Source organism: Schistocerca nitens, chromosome 5 (genome assembly GCF_023898315.1).
Source record: "Schistocerca nitens isolate TAMUIC-IGC-003100 chromosome 5, iqSchNite1.1, whole genome shotgun sequence".
Classification (NCBI taxonomy): domain Eukaryota; kingdom Metazoa; phylum Arthropoda; class Insecta; order Orthoptera; family Acrididae; genus Schistocerca; species Schistocerca nitens.
The window spans coordinates 550,898,061-550,919,116 of record NC_064618.1 but is presented as its reverse complement, the minus strand read 5'-3'; the positions used below and the strand labels follow the sequence as shown (position 1 = coordinate 550,919,116).

Sequence of the window (21,056 nt, the reverse complement as noted above, 5' to 3'; positions counted from 1 at the left end):
GGCCATCCGTCGCCTTGTGTTTCTTTTAATCGTCACAGTGTGTGGTTTTTTGTGTACAGTGTTTAGCTTTTTATCACCATTTTACAGTCACCCCTCCCCCTCTTGTACGCTATCTTCCATTATGTTTCCCCCTTCCCCTAAGTCTGTTTCGCCGTATTTCCTCCTTTCTGTTGTTTTTTAAATGTCTCCATGTTCTGAACTTACTGTCTGCCCCGTATGGGGCATTAAAATACAATTTAAAAAATTTGAAGTATACAGAGGTGCCACCCCGGCAGCCACGGCCAGACAGACGCCTCTTATAGCCGGCCGATCTCTTGCTGATGGACTTGGTATAGTCGACGAACATCTTGACATTGTAGAACTGTTTCATTGTGATCTCTCCACATGAAGAGTCGGGTCTTTTCTATTATTATCTGTTATTTTATATTTGTGTCGCTCTGCAGTTAAAATCGAGTCTGTTGTTCTTTAGGAGATTCTATTATTGTTTCGTTTTGGTGAGTCCAATAAATTATTGTTTTCGGACTTATGTTTTCCGCATTTCTATTTTTCTAGAACAGATACTTTCATAGGGTGTCCCCATCTCTCCATTCGTATAATCTCAGTTATTGATTGTAGTCAACCTGTGGACGCTGCTACAGACAATCTACTACGAGGCATCGCTATCAGATCAGCAGTCCTGTAAATAAAACCGATTAAAGCGATAAAAAATTGTGTGCGGTGTGTGGTATACACAGAGCCTACGTGGGATTAAAATAAAGAACTATATACAAAGATCTGGAAGAACGTAAATTGTGTTTGCACGTGTCTCTCTCTAAACCCGTGAACGAAGATTACCCTCAATATTCGAATACCTGCGAATGGCTATGAAGTAAAAACATTTTACTCGCGTCAGTAAAATACGTGTGCCAAATGGAATTCAAGAGGGATTAAATCGGGTTCAGTTCAGATATGTATTTGAAATGTCTGGAAAATCATACGTTTTGTAAACTGTGTGGTAATTCGAAACTCAGAAATTAAACTGAGTTGGTGCTATGAATACCATACTCGTATTTTACGTAGTTCAGCTCCAGGGAAGTGTTGCCTAGGCTGTGTTAAGAAGAATAGTATTGATTCTTCCCTCCTCTGTTCTCATATTGAGACGACATGTTCATCTAACTCATAATCCACGGGACTCTATAATGTAAAAGGAGAAACTTACTGACTGGCTCACGTAACAACGTGCTGCCTAAACCATTGGGCCTAAAAACGTGAAAGTTAGACACAATATCATTTTTGTGCGGCGTAGGCGCCCGCTTAGAAAGGATCTTTCAAAATTCTACCCTTAAGAGGATCTCACAGTTTTTTTTTGGCTAAACGACACCCCAGGTCCTATAAATATGAAGTTTGATGCAAAAATTATTACTTATTGCAGGCTCCTACTGCGAAAGGACTTCTTAAGGGTGCTAACGTGGGGGCACTGGTTTAGTTGGCACATAGACTCATAGCCTAAAGATATGGCTCAGGAAACAAATGTGGAGGAAACTATAGGAACTCACCAAAAGCACTTTTCAAAATTCTACTTTTAAGAGGATAAACTGAGTATAAAATGAGCATTATAAATTGCGTTCCACACCTAGCGCTGCTGGGAGCTAATCAGGAATGCGAGTTTCATTGTGGCCCATAGGAGACCCCACACACTTAACAATAAATTGCTTTCAATCTAGGCACCAATTTTGCCTGCTATCGATCGCTTCCTTCGACTCCGACACATTATCGATTTATTAAGCAATTGCAAACAGTATTTCGAGATCCTTTAAGTCATGAAGTTCAGCAACGAGACATGAACTGCTGGGGAATTTCACCTACGTATGTCGAACAAACCAAACGTAAAGAAAATATAGATACTTGAAATTTATGAAACTATTGTTGTGAATTGTACATTAAATTTTCATGAAGCCAAGTGCGTTTGTACGTAATTCCACTCAGCATTTCTCAAATACAGGACGATTGAAATCGGAATAGCATATACAAAAGACTAATTTAATGCTTAACGTTCGATATGAATTACAGGGAAGGTAGAAGAAAGTTCAAAAAATGCTGGGATGAATTGTCTGTCACATAACACGGTTATAGAGGTAACAACTACGTCGCTCCTTATTCATGATACACCAGCCAATATTACTCCAGCAGCTATTCCTGAAAAAAGCGACGGTATTCACACCCCTTCTTTAACTTTCGGAGCACTAACAAATGGCTAGTTCCTAAAAAAAGAACAAAAAAGGAAAACTCCCAGTTTCGGCAGTACTACGAAAGCAGCTGACCTCGAAGAGGGCAGTAAATTTCATACTGAGCCTCGTTTCGTTCTGTGATACAGCGATTCAGTCTAATTCCAAAGTTCACACGCATGTGATTCGTCGTATTTCTGGTGTGACAGGCGAATGGAACGCCGCTGGCTGGTGTGGAGCGAATATAAGCGTTATTAGGACGGCCGAGTTTGGCGTGTTGCTCGTCATAACAGAGGCGCGCCGTTTTCTGTCGGTCAGGCGCTGCGTTTGTGCTGGCGAGTCAAATTACAGATTGGCTGCGGTTGTGTGGGTGGTGGGGGAGGAGGGGGAGGGGTGTGGTATTGACGCTGGGCGTTTGCTGAGCCGCGTAAGGCTACCCGCGGCCTGATTAGAACGTTCTGACAAAACCCGGCGCACCACCCGCCCGCCGATAGACCCACAGGCACGATGAGAATCAGAACATTATGCAAAATCCATCGCAGTTCTTCTACCTGTAGCGTACACAGCAGCTGTCGGTACAGTGTGCTTACAAGTTATATAGCAATCCACATCCACATACGGAGTGTGGACAAAAATATGAAAACACCACAAACCAACACATTATAACGCCTGACACGGTGGAGAAAAACCGTTGGCATTCTTCAAAACAGCGTCCAGTCGTCTCGGGATGGGTAAATGCTGGTCCTATACGGTTTTCAAAGGAATCTTATACCATTATTCCTGCAAAACAGTGACACGTTCAGGTAACGGTGTTGGACATAGATTGCCATCATGCACCCTTCTCTCCAAAGTAGACCACAAAAACTTAATAATATTGAGACGTATTCACTGCCAGGGGAGATGCGACAATTCATCCTCAAGCTCACAAAACCAGTACTGGACGATGCGAGCTGTGTGAACCGGGTCCCTGTCACCTTGGAGCACAGCATCACGATTGGGGTTCAAATATTGTACCGTAGGATGGATCTCATCAGCCAAAATGGTTACATAACCGTTGACAGTAACGCGACCTTGCAAAGTCACCATGAGGCCTATGGAATACCACTATGTGGCTCCCAAATCATAGCCACATCCCTCCATGTTTCAAATTCGGAATGGAAACTAGGCCAGAAGTTGGAAACAGTGACAAACAAAACTCATCCGATCAAATGATATTCTTCCATTGCTCAACAGTCCAGGTTTTATGGCTTCGGCAATACACTTTCGCGTTAAGTGCCTCTGCATCGCTGATGACTGGTTTTGAAATTCCAGATCTCTCTGCAGTGCTCTGCTTATGGAGCTCCCTTCTTGTCGGTTTGGTGCTCACAGGGTTCGCGACTGTGACATTCAGTTCTGCATTGACTTTTGCAGCTGTCGTTCCCTTATTTTTCGTCAGAATCCTCTTCAATGACCGTCCGCCACGATCACTTGACACAAAAAACTTCCGTCCGTGTTGTGACGCAGCGGATAATGTTTCTTCCGCTTTTCTTATACGCGGTGTATATCTTCAACACGGTGCCTTTTGATAGACAAAAACTTCGGCTACCTTGGTTACGGATGCATCTACTATAGAAACACCAACAATTTGCCCACGTTCTAATTCACTTAGCTCCGACATAATGTTCTTACAGCTACATAGAACAATATTCTCACTATAACTGACACAGTGTGTTGATTATATTGAACATATGCCGTTCGTGGTCAAATATAGCAGCGCTACCTGTATATTTGGCTAGCGCCTGCACTTCTGTTCAACCATACATTCCTCGTAATCTTTCGAAATTTTTGTGAAATTCCTGTACGTAGACCACGAGCCACTGTATGGTACGTGGCGAAGGGTATCTTGTACCACTACTGGTCATTTCGTTTCCTGTTCTGGTTGGTTGGTTTGGGGAAGGAGACCAGACAGCGTGGTCATCGGTCTCATCGGATTGGGAAGGAAGTCGGCCGTGCCCTTTCAGAGGAACCATCCCGGCATTTGCCTCGAGTGATTTAGGGAAATCACGGAAAACCTAAATCAGGATGGCCGGACGCGGGATTGAACCGTCGTCCTCCCGAATGCGAGTCCAGTGTCTAACCACTGCGCCACCTCGCTCGGTTTTCCTGTTCTACTTGCAAATAGAATGAGAAGAAAACGGCTGTCTATAAGCCTTCGCAAGAGCCCTGATTTCCTTGTCTTCGCTGTTCTTATGCGAAATGAACGTTGGCGGCAGTCGAATTGTTCTGCAGTCAGCTTCAAATACCTGTTCTCTAAACTACCTCAACAGTGTTCAGTGAAAAGAATTCGAGTTCCTTCCCGTGATTCCCATTTGAGTTGACAAGGCATCTACATAATGATCGCATGTTGATCGAAACTACCGATAACAAATCTACACTCATGCTCATAAATTAAGGGTACTTGCAGAATGTTGTGCCACACAACGTGGCTGGCGCTAATAGCATAGGCACATAGGGAACACACACGACACAGATCTGTAAGTCCACGGTATTAGTGATAAGTTGAGAAAACCGTCCCGAAACACATGTGCTACAAAACGCCACTGTTCCTGCTCATCAATATGGGATATGATCACCATGCACACGTACACAGGCCGCACAACGGGTTGGCATACTCCGGATCAGGTGGTCGAGCAGCTGCTGGGGCATAGCCTCCCATTCTTGCACCAGTGCCTGTCGGAGCTCCTGAAGTGTCGTAGTGGTTTGAAGACGTGCAGCGATACGTCGACCGAGAGCATCCCAGAAGTGCTCGATGGAGTTTAGGACTGGAGAACAGGCAGGCCACTCCATTCGCCTGATATCTTCTGTTTCAAGGTACTCCTCCACGATGGCAGCTCGGTGGAGCCGTGCGTTATCATCCATCAGGCGGAAGGTGGGACCCACTGCATCCCTGAAAAGGCGGACATACTGGTGAAAAATGACGTCGCGGTACACCTGCCATGTAATAGTTCCTCTGTCAAAGACATGCAGAGGTGTACGTGCACCAATCATAATCTCACACCACACCATCAAACCACGACCGCCATATAGGTCCCTTTCAAGGACATTAAGGGGTTGATATCTGGTTCCTGGTTCACGCCAGACAAAAACCCGGCGAGAATACCTGGACTCGTCCGTGAACATAACCTGGGATCACTGTTTCAATGACCATGTACTGTATTCTTATCGCCAGGCTTCACGGGCTCTCCTGTGACCAGGGATCAGTGGAATGCACCTTGCAGGTCTCCGGGCGAATAAACCATGTCTGTTCAGTCGCCTGTAGACAGTGTGTCTGGAGACAACAGTTCCAGTGGCTGCGGTAAGGTCCCGAGCAACGCTACCTGCAGTACTCCGTGGCTATCTGCTGGCACTGATGGTGAGATATCGGTCCGCCTGGACTCGTTTCCTGTCTGCTGGAATCGTTGCCATAATCTTGAGATCACACTTCATGCTACGACCTGCTGTGTTTGACCAGCCTCCAGTCGCCCTAGTATTCTACCCCTCATAACGTCATCAATAGTGTTCTATGAGCAATTTTAAAACACAGACACCATTAGCAGGTCTGAAAACTTACTCGCTGCACCGTACTCTGACATGCACCAACACACCTCTGCGTATCTGGACTGCTGCCAGCGTCACCGTGCGACGACAGCAGGTCAAATGCAACGCATGGTATACCCCGAGGTGATTTAAACGCGCAATCCACCCACCAGACCGTTGTTTCACCATGTATCAGCATTACCCATAATTTATGAGCATGAGTGTAGTTGCAAGCTTCTGAATTGCTTCGATGTCTTCCTCTAATCCGACCTGATGGGATCAAAACCATATGAGCAGTGCTCAAGAATAAAAAATGGTTCAAATGGCTCTGAGCACTATGCGACTTAACTTCTAAGGTCATCACTCGCCTAGAACTTAGAACTAATTAAACCTAACTAACCTAAGGACATCACACACATCCATGCCCGAGGCAGGATTCGAACCTATGACCGTAGCGATCACGCGGTTTCTTACTGAAGCGCCTAGAACCGCACGGCCACACCGGCCGGCACTAACGTTAGACTCATTCCAAGATGTTGTTGTTGTTGTGGTCTTCAGTCCTGAGACTGGTTTGATGCAGCTCTCCATGCTACTCTATCCTGTGCAAGCTTCTTCATCTCCCGGTACCTACTGCAGCCTACATCCTTCTGAATCTGCTTAGTGTATTCATCTCTTGGTCTCCCTCTACGATTTTTACCCTCCACGCTACCCTCCAGTACTAAATTGGTGATCCCTTGATGCCTCAGAACATGTCCAACCAACCGATCCCTTCTTTTGGTCAAGTTGTGCCACAAACTTCTCTTCTCCCCAATTCTATTCAATACTTCCTCATTAGTTATGTGATCTACCCATCTAATCTTCAGCATTCTTCTGTAGCACCACATTTCAAAAGCTTCTATTCTCTTCTTGTCCAAACTATTTATCGTCCATGTTTCACTTCCATACATGGCTACACTCCTTACAAATACTTTCAGAAATGGCTTCCTAACACTTAAATCAATACTCGATGTTAAAAAATTTCTCTTCTTCAGAAACGCTTTCCTTGCCATTGCACAGTCTACATTTTATATCCTCTCTACTTCGACCATCATCAGTTATTTTGCTCCCCAAATAGCAAAACTCCTTTACTACTTTAAGTGTCTCATTTCCTAATCTACTTCCCTCAGCATCACCCGACTTAATCCGACTACATTCCATTATCCTCGTTTTGCTTTTGTTGATGTTCATCTTATATCCTCCTTTCAAGACACTGTCCATTCCATTCAACTGTTCTTCCAAGTCCTTTGCTGTCTCTGACAGAATTACAATGTCATCGGCGAACGTAAAAGTTTTTATTTCTTCTCCATGGATTTTAATAACTACTCCGAATATTTCTTTTGTTTCCTTTACTGCTTGCTCAATATACAGATTGAATAACATCGGGGAGAGGCTACAACCCTGTCTTAATCCCTTCCCAACCACTGCTTCCCTTTCATGTACCTCCACTCTTATAACTGCCATCTGGTTTCTCTACAAATTGTAAATAGCCTTTCGCTCCCTGTATTTTACCCCTGCCACCTTTAGAATTTGAAAGAGAGTATTCCAGTAAACATTGTCAGAAGATTTCTCTAAGTCTACAAATGCTAGAAACGTAGGTTTGCCTTTCCTTAATCTTTCTTCTAAGATAAGTCGTAAGGTCAGTATTGTCTCACGTGTTCCAGTTTTTCTACGGAATCCAAACTCATCTTCCCCGAGGTCGGCTTCTACTAGTTTTTCCATTCGTCAGTAAAGAATTCGTGTTAGTACTTTGCAGCTATGGCTTATTAAACTGATTGTTCGGTAATTTTCACATCTGTCAACACCTGCTTTCTTTGGAATTGAAATTATTATATTCTTCTTGAAGTCTGAGGGTATTTCGCCTGTCTCATACATCTTGCTCACCAGATGGTAGAGTTTTGTCGGGACTGGCTCTCCCAAGGCCGTCAGTAGTTCCAGTGGAATGTTGTCTACTCCGGGGGCCTTGTTTCGACTCAGGTCTTTCAGTGCTCTGTCAAACTCTTCACGCAGTGTCGTATCTCCCATTTCATCTTTATCTACATCCTCTTCCATTTCCATAATATTGTCCTCAAGTACATCGCCCTTGTATAGACCCTCTATATACTCCTTCCACCTTTCTGCTTTCCCTTCTTTGCTTAGAACTTGGTTTCCATCTGAGCTCTTGATATTCATACCAGTGGTTCTCTTTTCTCCAAAGGTCTCTTTAATTTTCCTGTAGGCAGTATCTATCTTGCCCCTCGTGAGATAAGCCTCTACATCCTTACATTTCTCCTCTAGCCATCCCAGCTTAGCCATTTTGCACTTCCTGTCGATCTCATTTTTGAGACGTTTGTATTCCTTTTTGCCTGCTTCATTTACTGCATTTTTATATTTTCTCCTTTCATCAATTAAATTCAATATTTCTTCTGTTACCCAAGGATTTCTACTATCCCTCGTCTTTTTACCTACTTGATCCTCTGCTGCCTTCACTACTTCATCCCTCAGAGCTACCCATTCTTCTTCTACTGTATTTCTTTCCCCCATTCCTGTCAATTGTTCCCTTATGCTCTCCGTGAAACTCTGTACAACCTCTGGTTCTTTCAGTTTATCCAGGTCCCATCTCCTTACATTCCCACCTTTTTGCAGTTTCTTCAGTTTTAATCTACAGGTCATAACCAATAGATTGTGGTCAGAGTCCACATCTGCCCCTGGAAATGTCTTACAATTTTAAACCTGGTTCCTAAATCTCTGTCTTACCATAATATAATCTATCTGATACCTTTTAGTATCTCCAGGGTTCTTCCATGTATACAACCTTCTTTCATGATTCTTAAACCAAGTGTTAGCTATGATTAAGTTGTGCTCTGTGCAAAATTCTACCAGGCGGCTTCCTCTTTCATTTCTTAGCCCCAATCCATATTCACCTACTACGTTTCCTTCTCTCCCTTTTCCTACTACCGAATTCCAGTCACCCATGACTATTAAATTTTCGTCTCCCTTCACTACCTGAATAATTTCTTTTATTTCATCATACATTTTTTCATTATCTTCGTCATCTGCAGAGGTAGTTGGCATATAAACTTGTACTACTGTAGTAGGTGTGGGCTTCGTATCTATCTTGGCCACAATAATGCATTCACTATGCTGTTTATAGTAGCTTACCCGCATTCCTATTTTCCTATTCATTATTAAACCTACTCCTGCTTTACCCCTATTTGATTTTGTGTTTATAACCCTGTAGTCACCTGACCAGAAGTCTTGTTCCTCCTGCCACCGAACTTCACTAATTCCCACTATATCTAACTTTAACCTATCCATTTCCCTTTTTAAATTTTGTAGCCTACCTGCCCGATTAAGTGATCTGACATTCCAAGCCAGTTTTCTTTCTCCTGATAACGACATCCTCTTGAGTAGTCCCCGCCCTGAGATCCGAATGGGGGACTATTTTACCTCCGGAATATATTACCCAAGAGGACGCCATCATCATTTAATCATTGAGTAAAGCTGCATGCCCTCGGGAAAAATTACGGCCGTAGTTTCCCCTTGCTTTCAGCCGTTCGCAGTACCAGCATAGCAAGGCCGTTTTGGTTATTGTTACAAGGCCAGATCAGTCAATCATCCAGACTGTTGCCCTTGCAACTACTGAAAAGGCTGCTGCCCATCTTCAGGAACCACACGTTTGTCTGGCCTCTCAACAGATACCCCTCCGTTGTGGTTGCACCTACGGTACGGCTATCTGTATCGCTGAGGCACGCAAGCCTCCCCACCAACGGCAAGGTCCGTGGTTCATGGGGGAGGCGAAGATAGTTTGCTTAAAAGGACTACTTTGACAACTGCATCGTATTTTATATTCAGCAGTTCAGACCTCTGCTCTTTGACAGAGCCACCGAGAAGTAAAACGGCGCTGCTAAGCCCGGCTGTATTTCATTTGAACTGTGCAGACCAGAACCAAATACGGCATTCCCCTGAAAGCGTTCCAGCGGCGCAGCAATCAGCGATGGAAGCAGTTCTGGGCAGCGCAGGGCTCTCTCCGCTCTGCCCTAACGTCACCCGCTGTATTTTCCGCGCCACTGCTCCACCGCTTAGCAGCTTAGCACAAATATATTATACTAGAACTGACATGTGATTACAAAATGGTTCAAATGGCTCTGAGCACTATGGGACTTAACATCTGAGGTCATCAGCCCCCTAGAACTTAGAACTACTTAAACCTAACTAACCTAAGGACATCACACACATCCATGCCCGAAGCAGGATTCGAACCTGCGACCGGAGCGGTCGCTCGGCTCCAGACTGTAGCGCCCAGAACCGCACGGCCACTCCGGCCGGCTTGCTCGAGAATATGTCTCAGTAATGGTCTGTACCCAGTCTCTTTTATACTCGTAGATGAGCTCCTTTTTCCTAAAATTCTCGCAATAAACCGAAGTCTACGATTCGCCTTCCTTGCTACCATTCTTTGCGTGCTCCTTCACCGAGCGAGGTGGCGCAGTGGTTAGACACTGGACTCGCATTCGGGAGGACGACGGTTCAATCCCGCGTCCGGCCATCCTGATTCAGGTTTTCCGTGATTTCCCTAAATCGCTCCAGGCAAATGCCGGGGTGGTTCCTTTCAAAGAGCACGGCCGACTTCTTTCCCCGTCCTTCCCTAATCCGATGAGACCAATGACCTCGCTGTCTGGTCTCCTTCCCCAAAACAACGAACCAACGAACGAACCGTGCTCCTTGATTTCGTATCACCTTGCAGCGTTGCGCCTCGATACTTAATCGACGTGGCTGTCTCAAGCAGCACACAACTAATACTATATTAGACAATTAGAGGATTGTTATTCACACTCATCCGCATTAGCTTTTGTACTCTGTGCTCCTACAAGAACACTACAGCGTTATCAGCACACAGTTGCAGGCTGCTGTTCACCCGGTCCATCAGATCATTTATATTCACTGAATGATACCAACTGGTGCTTCAACTACAAATCCTATCCGAGTGGTAAGATTGAAAGCGAGCCTTGTGTCCGTTTGCTTGGAGTGAGTCTCAGTGTGGTTTATGAAGTGAATAGTAATTAAATCAATGAAGGTTGCACTGAATCACTGGAATCTTGTCTCCCTGGCAAAACATTAAATTCAAAATGAAACTTTCGTATTAACGCCAAATAACGTATTAAAAATAAAACAAAAAGTTAAATCAAATGGTTCTGAGGGAACCAGAGTAAAAAGTTGTCGGGTAGCACAAGTAATGTTGGCAAACACAATTTAGAAACCATTTAACATTTATTCTGAAATAAAATCACAAGTAATATCAATTATGAACAATTACAATTATTAATGAATTGCTTTGTATAACACAGCAGCTATGTCATAAACTCTATTTTAAAATAATGGAAAAGCCTGATTTGGTATAAGGAAGGATTTGTCTAATCTACATGCAAACGCACGTTCATCCCACAATACACACACGGGGAGAAGAGAACATAAGGGAAATTCACGCACTATATTAAAACACCATGAGCCAGAGAAACGTTAGCTTTATTGTTCAACCGCGTGGTCGGTAGCTTGTCCAAAAATTCTCCATCTCGGCGATACCAAAGAAATACGGAAACAAATAGAATGAAAAGCAAATTATCATACGATTCGAAATTCAAGTTAAACAGCACGCTTGAATGAAAAATAAAATTGAGCTGAAGGCTCTCCACTTGGTGAAAAGGCAAATGATCTGGTTCAGCTATTCAACAAGAAGAAACACCGAACTCACGAAACTTATTCAAATAAACTAAAATTATACGTAGCGAAAAGTTATAAAATGAAATCACTGAAGGCGGAGGTGAAATTTATAGAGCGCAAGGCTCTAATGCACTACATGAGAAGCATGTAGTCTGTTATCAATTCACTCGCAACATGAAACTCGGTACTATGGAAACAAATTTAAAATTGAAACATGGGAAAAAATTATAAGACGACAAACGGATAACAAGTACACAACATATTCATACATAAACGATTCACACTAATTACAGCGAGACATAGGTTGGACCAAGCACTCTCCCATCGTTAATTAGCAGTAGTATAAGGAATGTCGTTAAATAACAGAAATGTTGATAAGCACGTCACGCTCCCTAAATGAGATGCTATACTTCTCAAAAACGTATTAGCATCTCAACCTCAACCAAATCCTCACTCATTTCAACTACCTAAACTTGCATAACAAGAGACGACCAGAGCAGACAACCTCGCCTTCCAATGACCCAGAGATCAGTGATGTTCTACGCCGGACGGAGGTCGACAAGTAGTAGCGGAAATGAGCATCTAAAATACGTTCCGGCTACCTTTGTAAAGCTCTGCAATAGCTGCTCTCAATGTCCACTGCCGTCTCTTTGGCCCAACAGAAGCTACTTAAACTCTGCACAAAAGCTGGCTAAAATGTCGCTATCACTCAAAGAATTCCTGCGCAATAACTAAAGTACAAGGAAGTATCTTACGCAGACATTAACACACTCTCTCTTACAGAGGAGACGAGGAATTAGAAAGAGAAGCACAGAAATACAAAATGGAAACGTAGTAAACAAGTGGCAAAAGGAATCACAGGACAATGTATACTTTTAGTGTACCCATACATGTACAAACGCAAAGCATACATTGAGAAGTGACAATATGCGTACTAAAGTGCCACAGTGGATGTCTCATGAAAGAATCTGTTGCTTATCGCTCTAACCAAAATCGAAAGCATAGACTTATCGACAAACAGACGTGCAAATAAGTAAAGAAAAGGTGAAGGCTGCTCAATAGAGGCAATAGAAAGGCTCATATTGAGACGTTTCAATATAGAGAACGCATGTGGCCCTACCACACTTCCCTGGGCACTCCTGGCGATACCATTGTCTCTGATAAACTCTCTATATCGAAGGCTATGTACTGGTTTCTATTACTCAAGAAATCTTCGAGCCACTCAAGCATATGTGACTGTCCCGTATACTCGGGCCTTCGTTAACAGTCTGCGCCGGGGCAGAGGGCCACAATAACGAATGAGCCACTGGAATCAAACGTATTTGGATTTGTACTATGACGCAGCCCACAGAAAGAAAGCATATGAACCAAGACATCAGACAAAGAATTAGTAACGATGTTGGCATTGTTGACTGAGAGATGCGGAAGTAAACCTCCGGTAAGAGTATAAAAATAAGGACTTGATGAAATCGGCAGACGTAAAAGTAATGTCTGGAGTATTTCAGGATTCAAATATACTATATTATTACCCACTCTTTTGACTACATAACCGTATTTTTCAACATAATCTCCGTTCAGTGCAACAGTCTTACACCAACTCACTGGAAGGGCCTGTATACCCGGACGGCACTACTCTACTAGTCGAGCCGGCCGCTGGTGGCTGAGCGGTTCTGGCGCTACGGTCTGGAACCGCGCGACCGCTACGGTCGCAGGTTCGAATCCTGCCTCGGGCATGGATGTGTGTGCTGTCCTTAGGTTAGTTAGGTTTACGTAGTTCTAAGTTCTAGGGGAGTTATGACATCAGCAGTTGAGTCCAATAGTGCTCAGAGCCATTTGAACCATCTACTAGTCGACGTCGAAAACTTGCTCTAAGCACTATGGGACTTAACATCTGAGGTCATCAGTCCCCTATAACTTTCAACTACTTAAACCTAACTAACCTAAGAACACCACACACATCCATTCCCGAGGCAGTATTCGAACCTGCCACAGTAGCAGTCGCGCGGTTCCGGACTGAAGCGCCTAGAACCGCTCGTTCACAACGGCCGGCGGTCGACGTCGAAGCCAGCGTCTTGCTGCATCAATAACCTCCGCATTATCCGTGTACTGCTTTGCGCGGAGTGCGCCTTTCATTGGGCCAAACAGATGGAAGCTGGAAGGAGTGAGATCCGGGCTGTAGAGTGAGGAAGAGCAGCCCCCTGAATTTTTGTAAGCTCCTCTTGGGCGCGCAGACTTGTGTGAGGCCTTGCGTTGGTATTGAGAAGTTCGTTTGCATTTTTGTGGCGACCAGCACCCGTAAGTGTTTCAATTTCCTGAGTGTACTGCAGTACACTTCAAAGAGTATCGTTGCACCACGGGGAGGACATCAAACAGAACAACGCCTTTGTAGTCCCATAAGACTGCCGCCATGGCTTTACAGACTGAGGGCGCGGCTTTGAACTTCTACTTCAGAAGACGGGGCATGTGGTGTCACTCCATTGATTCGCGTTTTGATTGTGGTTCGATGCGATGAACCCATGTTTCATCGACCGAGAAGATGTTCGACAATAAAATTTCACAATCAGCCTCGTAACGGGCAAGCAATTCCGTACAATTGGTTCTTCGTTGCTCTTTGTGGTCTTCTGTTTGGCGGCGAGGAACCATGGTTCAAATGGTTCAGATGGCTCTAAGCACTATGGGACTTTACATCTGAGGTCATCAGTCCCCTAGCTTAAAACTACTTAAACCTAACTAACCTAAAGACATCACACACATCCATGCCCGAGGCAGGATTCGAACCTGCGACCGTAGCAGCTGCGGGATTCCGGACTGAAGCGACTAGAACCGCTCGACCACAGCGGCCGGCCGAGGAACCATGTCGGCACACACTTTTCACGAGTGTGTCAGCACTACTTACAGAGACTGCGATCTGTCGATTACCTCTAATGAGAGTATCCGCACGTTCCAACACAGCAGCAGTTACGGCTGTGTGCGGCCAACCGGCAGGACAGGCTTGCGCGACCTTTCGCGATGATGACAGACGTCTCGAACAACAACTCACCATGCTTTTGTTCACTGCTAGGTCTCCGTAGATATTCTGCAAGGGTCTATGAATATCTCCGATACTCTGGTTTTCCGCCAAAAGAAACTCAATTACAGCTCTCCGCTTGGAGCGCACGTCTCTTACACATGCCATTGTGAAAGCCGCGTATAGCGCCGCCACCCAAAGGAAATTTATTAAGCTATAGGTGGTGAAGCAAGAATATTCCATGATGTCACACAAAAAAATCCGCATTTTTGCAGCCAAAATTTGCCGAGAAAAGATGGGTTTCATTATTTATTGAACGCTCCTCGTAGCTTACAGTATACGAGTGGACGTCAAGAAGTTAGTTACACATCATTAAGACGGGTCAAATAATTTTTCGAATGCTGCACTACACTTCAAAGTGACACAGATGCATGACACTATTTTTTCAGCATAGTCGCCATCTACCTACGAAAAACGGTCGGAAGTTCTGCTAATCATTCAGTTCTGCGATAGAAATCGCTCCTTGGTAATGGACCCATTAGATAACTGTTGTGCGAATGTTCTCAACGTTGGAAAATCTCTTTCACCCCCGAATGTTTTTCCAGCTTGCCGCAAATGTGGAAATCGCATCGTGCAAAATCTGGACTTCTAATCAGCATCACCCTTGCCTTCGCGGCCTTGATCAAAATGTTGGCACTAGTTTAGTACGACTAGAGGCGACATTGCATCTTGTCCGTATACCGTCAGATTTTCACCGTAAATCTGTGTCCAATTCAGACGGTTTTCCCGAAAGAATCATACTGTCTCGCATACTACCACTTTGGAATAAGTTTCTAGTTGAACTCCATTTCAATCGACACTGTGATGCAACTGTTATCCATACCGTAGCAGAACTGTTTCTACAGGATAGCAGGAACATGTACTCTCTTCTGACAGTGCGCAACTCTTGTTGCGAAGAAAAAGGCGCAGCAGTATGTAAAATACGTCGGGAGGCTGATTCGTATGTTTCCAAGACTAGAAGAACAATAGTTGCTGAACTTAATTATTTGAGAAGGGCAATAAATGCTTATTCCAGTTCAACTTGTCATAAATATGTATACCCAAAAATCTGGAGCTGTCTACACTGTTTACTATCTCTTGGTCATGTGCTGCATCAATTGTTCGTATGTTTCTATTTGTTGTACATATGTAATTATAGGACTGATGACCTCAGAGGTTAAGTCCCATAGTGCTCAGAGCCATTTGAACCATTTGTAATTATAGTGTGGGCTTTTTTTTCAAAATTTAGGGAAAGTTCATTTTCAGATAATCGCTTAATAATCCTTTGACAGGCATTATTAACAATCTCTTGCGTTGCTGTCTCTCTCTAATACTAGTATTGCCTAGAAAAAGTACCAATTCTGCTTGTTGAATGTTAAGTGGGAAGTCACAAACATAGATAAGAAATAGAAGTGGACCAAAAATTGAAGCCTGTGGGGCTTCCTTGTTGATTTCTCCCCAGTCACTGTAATTTTCTACTCTTGCAGCATAGTTTGAATTTGTCAGTATATATACAGGGTGTTACAAAAAGGTACGGCCAAACTTTCAGGAAACATTCCTCACACACAAAGAAAGAAAATATGTTATGTGGACATGTGTACGGAAACGCTTACTTTCCATGTTAGAACTCATTTTATTACTTCTCTTCAAATCACATTGTTCATGGAATGGAAACACACAGCAACAGAACGTACCAGCGTGACTTCAAACACTTTGTTACAGGAAATGTTCAAAATGGCCTCCGTTAGCGAGGATATATGCATCCACCCTCCGTTGCATGGAATCCCTGGTGCGCTGATGCAGCCCTGAAGAATGGCGTATTGTATCACAGCCGTCCACAATACGAGCACGAAGAGTCTCTACATTTGGTACCGGGGTTGCGTAGACAAGAGCTTTCAAATGCCCCCATAAATGAAAGTCAAGAGGGTTGAGGTCAGGAGAGCGTTGAGGCCATGGAATTGGTCCGCCTCTACCAATCCATCGGTCACCGAATCTGTTGTTGAGAAGCGTACGAACACTTCGACTGAAATGTACAGGAGCTCCATCGTGCATGAACCACATGTTGTGTCGTACTTGTAAAGGCACGTGTTCTAGCAGCACAGGTAGAGTATCCCGCATGAAATCATGATAACGTGCTCCATTGAGCGTAGGTGGAAGAACATCGGGCCCAATCAAGACATCAGCAACAATGCCTGCCCAAACGTTCACAGAAAATCTGTTGATGACGTGATTGCACAATCGCGTGCGGATCTCGTCAGCCCACACATGTTGATTGTGAAAATTTACAATTTGATCACGTTGGAATGAAGCCTCATCCGTAAAGAGAACATTTGCATTGAAATGAGGATTGACACATTGTTGGATGAACCATTAGCAGAAGTGTACCCGTGGAGGCCAATCAGCTGCTGATAGTGCCTGCACACTATGTGGACATGTGTACGGAAACGCTTACTTTCCATGTTAGAACTCATTTTATTACTTCTCTTCAAATCACATTGATCATGGAATGGAAACACACAGGAACAGAACGTACCAGCGTGACTTCAAACACTTTGTTACAGGAAATGTTCAAAATGTCCTCCGTTAGCGAGGATACATGCATCCACCCTCCGTCGCATGGAATCCCTGATGCGCTGATGCAGCCCTGGAGAATGGCGCATTGTATCACAGCCGTCCACAATACGAGCACGAAGAGTCTCTACATTTGGTACCGGGGCTGCGTAGACAAGAGTTTTCAAATGCCCCCATAAATGGTACGGAAACAACTGGTTCTCCCGTAGCACTCTCCATACAGTGACGTGGTCAACGTTATCTTGTACAGCAGCAACTTCTCTGACGCTGACATTAGGGTTATCGTCAACTGCACGAAGAATTGCCTCGTCATTGCAGGTGTCCTCGTCGTTCTGGGTCTTCCCCAGTCGCGAGTCATAGGCTGGTATGTTCCGTGCTCCCTAAGACGCCGATCATTTGCTTCGAACGCCTTCCCGTCGGGACACCTTAGTTCTGAAAATCTGTCTCGATACAAACGTACCGCGCCACGGCTATTGCCCCGTGATAATCCGTACATCAAATGGGCCTCTGCCAACTCCGCATTTGTAAATTTGCACTGACTGCAAAACCACGTTCGTGGTGAACACTAACCTGTTGATGCTACGTAATGATGTGCTTGATGCTAGTGCTGTAGAGCAATGAGTCGCATGTCAGCACAAGCACCGAAGTCAACATTACCTTCCTTCAATTGGGCCAACTGGCGGTGAATCGAAGAAGTACAGTACATACTGACGAAACTAAAATGAGCTCTAACATGGAAATTAAGCGTTTCCGGACACATGTCCACATAACATCTTTTCTTTATTTGTGTGTGAGGAATGTTTCCTGAAAGTTTGGCCGTACCTTTTTGTAACACCCTGTATATATATGTTTTCTGTGTAGTAAGTGCAAAACTCGGCAACTTTCATTACCAGGTAGAAATGTGAAGAGTTCGGGACGACAGTAAAGATGTTTTAAGGTCATCAGCAGGGAATGGAATTCGCTCAGAAAGGTGTGACGTGTGTTGCAGCGAGATCCCGTCCCGTGGCCCTCTGGTGCTGAAGATCTCGACGGACGCCTGCCGCGGCACCGACACGCAGGTCGACTACCTGGAGCACGTGCAGGCCGTCATCACGCTCAACGCGTCGCGGCGCGGGGACCTCGAGCTCTTCCTCACCTCGCCCATGGGAACCAGGTGAGTGCCTCTGCACGTCCCACTGAAAAAAAAGACACACAACAAACCTACTCCCTGGTTCTAAAGTGGTGGTTGCTGCAAAGTGACGTGTTGTAACATATGATTTCCTGATAGTATCTTGTGCTAATCCTGTCTGTACTGTGTGGGTAGGGGCTTTTCTTCACCCTAGTGTTGACTGGCTGGTCTCTCCTTAATACTACTAAATGTATAGTAGTCACGGCATAGGAGGCAAACTCAAGATCGGGTGATATCCTCATGACGGCCGGTATCAGCCAACACTCGTTGCAAGGAAACTTCTAAAGACTCTAGCAGGAGGCAGCGCCTTACAGAAGCTCTGCAAGTGATAGCAAGAAATGGTCAATAAAAATGTGTACATTCAGCTCCTGATTCTGGCTGTTTGTAAGACGCAAGTGTTAAACAGTTTCATGCAGCAGTCTGCTGCTCACGAAATAGAGGAGTCCAGATCTGCATCCACCTACATACTCCGCAAGCCTCAATACTCTGCATGGTGGACGATGCTATGTACCACTAATACTCGTTTCCTTTCTTGTTAGGCTCGCATATGGAGCGAGGGAAAACACAATTGCCTGCATTCCTCCATACGAGCCCAACTTTCTCCTATCTTGCCTTGACGCGAAAAGCAGTTGGCGTCAGTAGAGACATTCTGCAGTCAGCTGCAAATGCGTGGCGGGGAGCGGGAGGGAGGGGGGGCAGGGGGGAGCGATGGGGGGGGGGGGGAGGCCGAGGTTTCCTGTACACAGGACAATATGATCATTCCTGAACAACCGAGTTATTTCTGACAGTGCGGAAAATTAATAGATCCCGAAAGTACAGTCGTCTCGTATGGTAACGTGGGCTTGAATCTGAACTATGCTCGTTTCCTAGGCGAGTGTTGCTGTTTATCGAGTGTACTGACAATAGCCAGCGACTGTTGAGGCAAATAGCTGACTGGATGGTGGAATTTAGTGAAAGATAAGGATTTGAGAAGATTTTCGTTAAATCAAAAGAATTTAATGTGTTTCCGTAGAAATCTGAGTGTGGTGTTTGTGGTGTTTGGGTGCGATTGTTTCCCTGATGGCTTTAAAATTCCTGTTTTATTATCATGGAGATTATCGGGGTAAGTGGCTAGGAGGCAGTCGGTGGTGGGGTGCTGATAATTTGGCGGTTGACGCAATTCTGCCGTTGGTCGGATCTTGCAATTTTTCTTGAAATTACGTGGCTACAGGGAGTTCCATTATTGACTACAGAGTCCTGAGAGGTTTAACCCGGTCTCGCGATCCTTATTTAAACTAACATAGTGTAGAAATCCACAGAATTAATCAAGGTCTACCAACAAACAGTAGGGAAAGCCGGTCAAAGTGGCCAGGCTAAAGCATCCCTGCCTTTTAAGCTGACTGGCAACAGACAGGAATGCACAGAAATGGGGGATTATAATCTGCAAATGTTGAAGTATGATATAGAATAGTTTAGTCGTCTTAGGATCAAATTAAATACTTCAAACAATTCAATTTTCACGAAGTGGCAAAACGATCACTTTGCCCGACATAAGTGGGCAAGGTGGCCACTTAATTCTGTACCCAAAAGTAAGGGACAAAAAACTGTTTTAACAAAGAACTAAACATACTTTATTGCTAAACATGATTGAATTTCAATTATTTACACTTTTAAAAAATGAAAGTCAAACTGTGTTGCTCAGCTCCTGTACAGAGCTCGTGGCCTCACAATTGGCACTAAATCCACCGCTCTTCTGGCCTTGAATTTCAAAATGCTTCTTTGCAGTACATGCACGTTCTGTCTTCACTGCTGTCATTAGAAAGAGTTCTTCTAGCGTTGCATTTCCTGCTCTCCGCAATATTCTTTTCACTGCCCTTCATCCCTACATCTGCGCAGATACTTCGCAAGCCACCGTACGGTGCCTGGCGGAGGGCACCGTGTACCATTATTAGTCATTGCCATTCCTGTTCGACTCTCAAACAGAGCGAGGGAGAAACGACTGTCTATACGCCGCCGTATGAGACCTACTTTCTCGTATCTTATCTCCTTGGTCCATTCGCGCAATATATGTTGGCGGCAGCAGAATCATCCGGCAGTCAGCTTCAAATGCCGGTCCTCCAAATTCTCTCAATAGTGTTTCTCGAAGAGAACGTCACCTTCCGTCCAAGGATTCCAGTCTGAGTTCCCCCAGCATCTCTGTACCACTTACGTTTTGTTCGGACGTAGCGGTAACAAATCTAGCCACCGCCTCTGAAATGCTGCGATGTTTTCCTTCAATCCGACCTGATACGGACCCCAAACACTCGAGTAGTACTCAAGAATAGAACGCACCATCGCCCTATAAGCAGTCTCCTTTATAGATGAACCATTCTTTCCTAAAATTCTCCCAATAAGTCGAAGTCGACCGTTCGCCTTTCCCACCACAGTTCTCGCGTGATCGTTCCATTTCATATGGCTTTGAAACGTTACGCCCAGATATTTAAATGACGTGATGTGTCAAACAGGGCACTAGTAATACCGTATCCGAACGTTGCAGTTTTGTTCTTCCTACTCATCTGAATTAACTTACATTACTCCACATTTAGAGGTAGCTGCCATTCATCACACCAACTAAAAATTTTGTCTAAGTCGTCTTGTACCTTCCTACAGTTACTCATCTTACCGTAAACCACGGCACCATCAGCAAACAACCACAAATTGCTACCCGCCCTGTCCACCAAATCATTCTGCTGCTTTCCGTTCTTCCTTCTCTTTACCTTCTTTTTATTCTCTTTTGCCGCCTGTATATAAGGATTTGCCG

At 44.5% G+C, this 21,056-nt stretch overlaps 1 protein-coding gene across 1 annotated transcript in view; it reads left to right on the top strand.

The window, feature by feature from the left end:
* LOC126260573 (neuroendocrine convertase 2) overlaps positions 1-21,056 on the top strand; it is a 1,523,774-nt gene that overhangs the window by 1,453,957 nt on the left and 48,761 nt on the right. Inside the window, exon 12 of the mRNA XM_049957908.1 lies at positions 18,098-18,262. Within this exon, the coding sequence (XP_049813865.1) occupies positions 18,098-18,262 (165 nt within the window). The remainder of the gene's footprint in view (positions 1-18,097; positions 18,263-21,056) is intronic.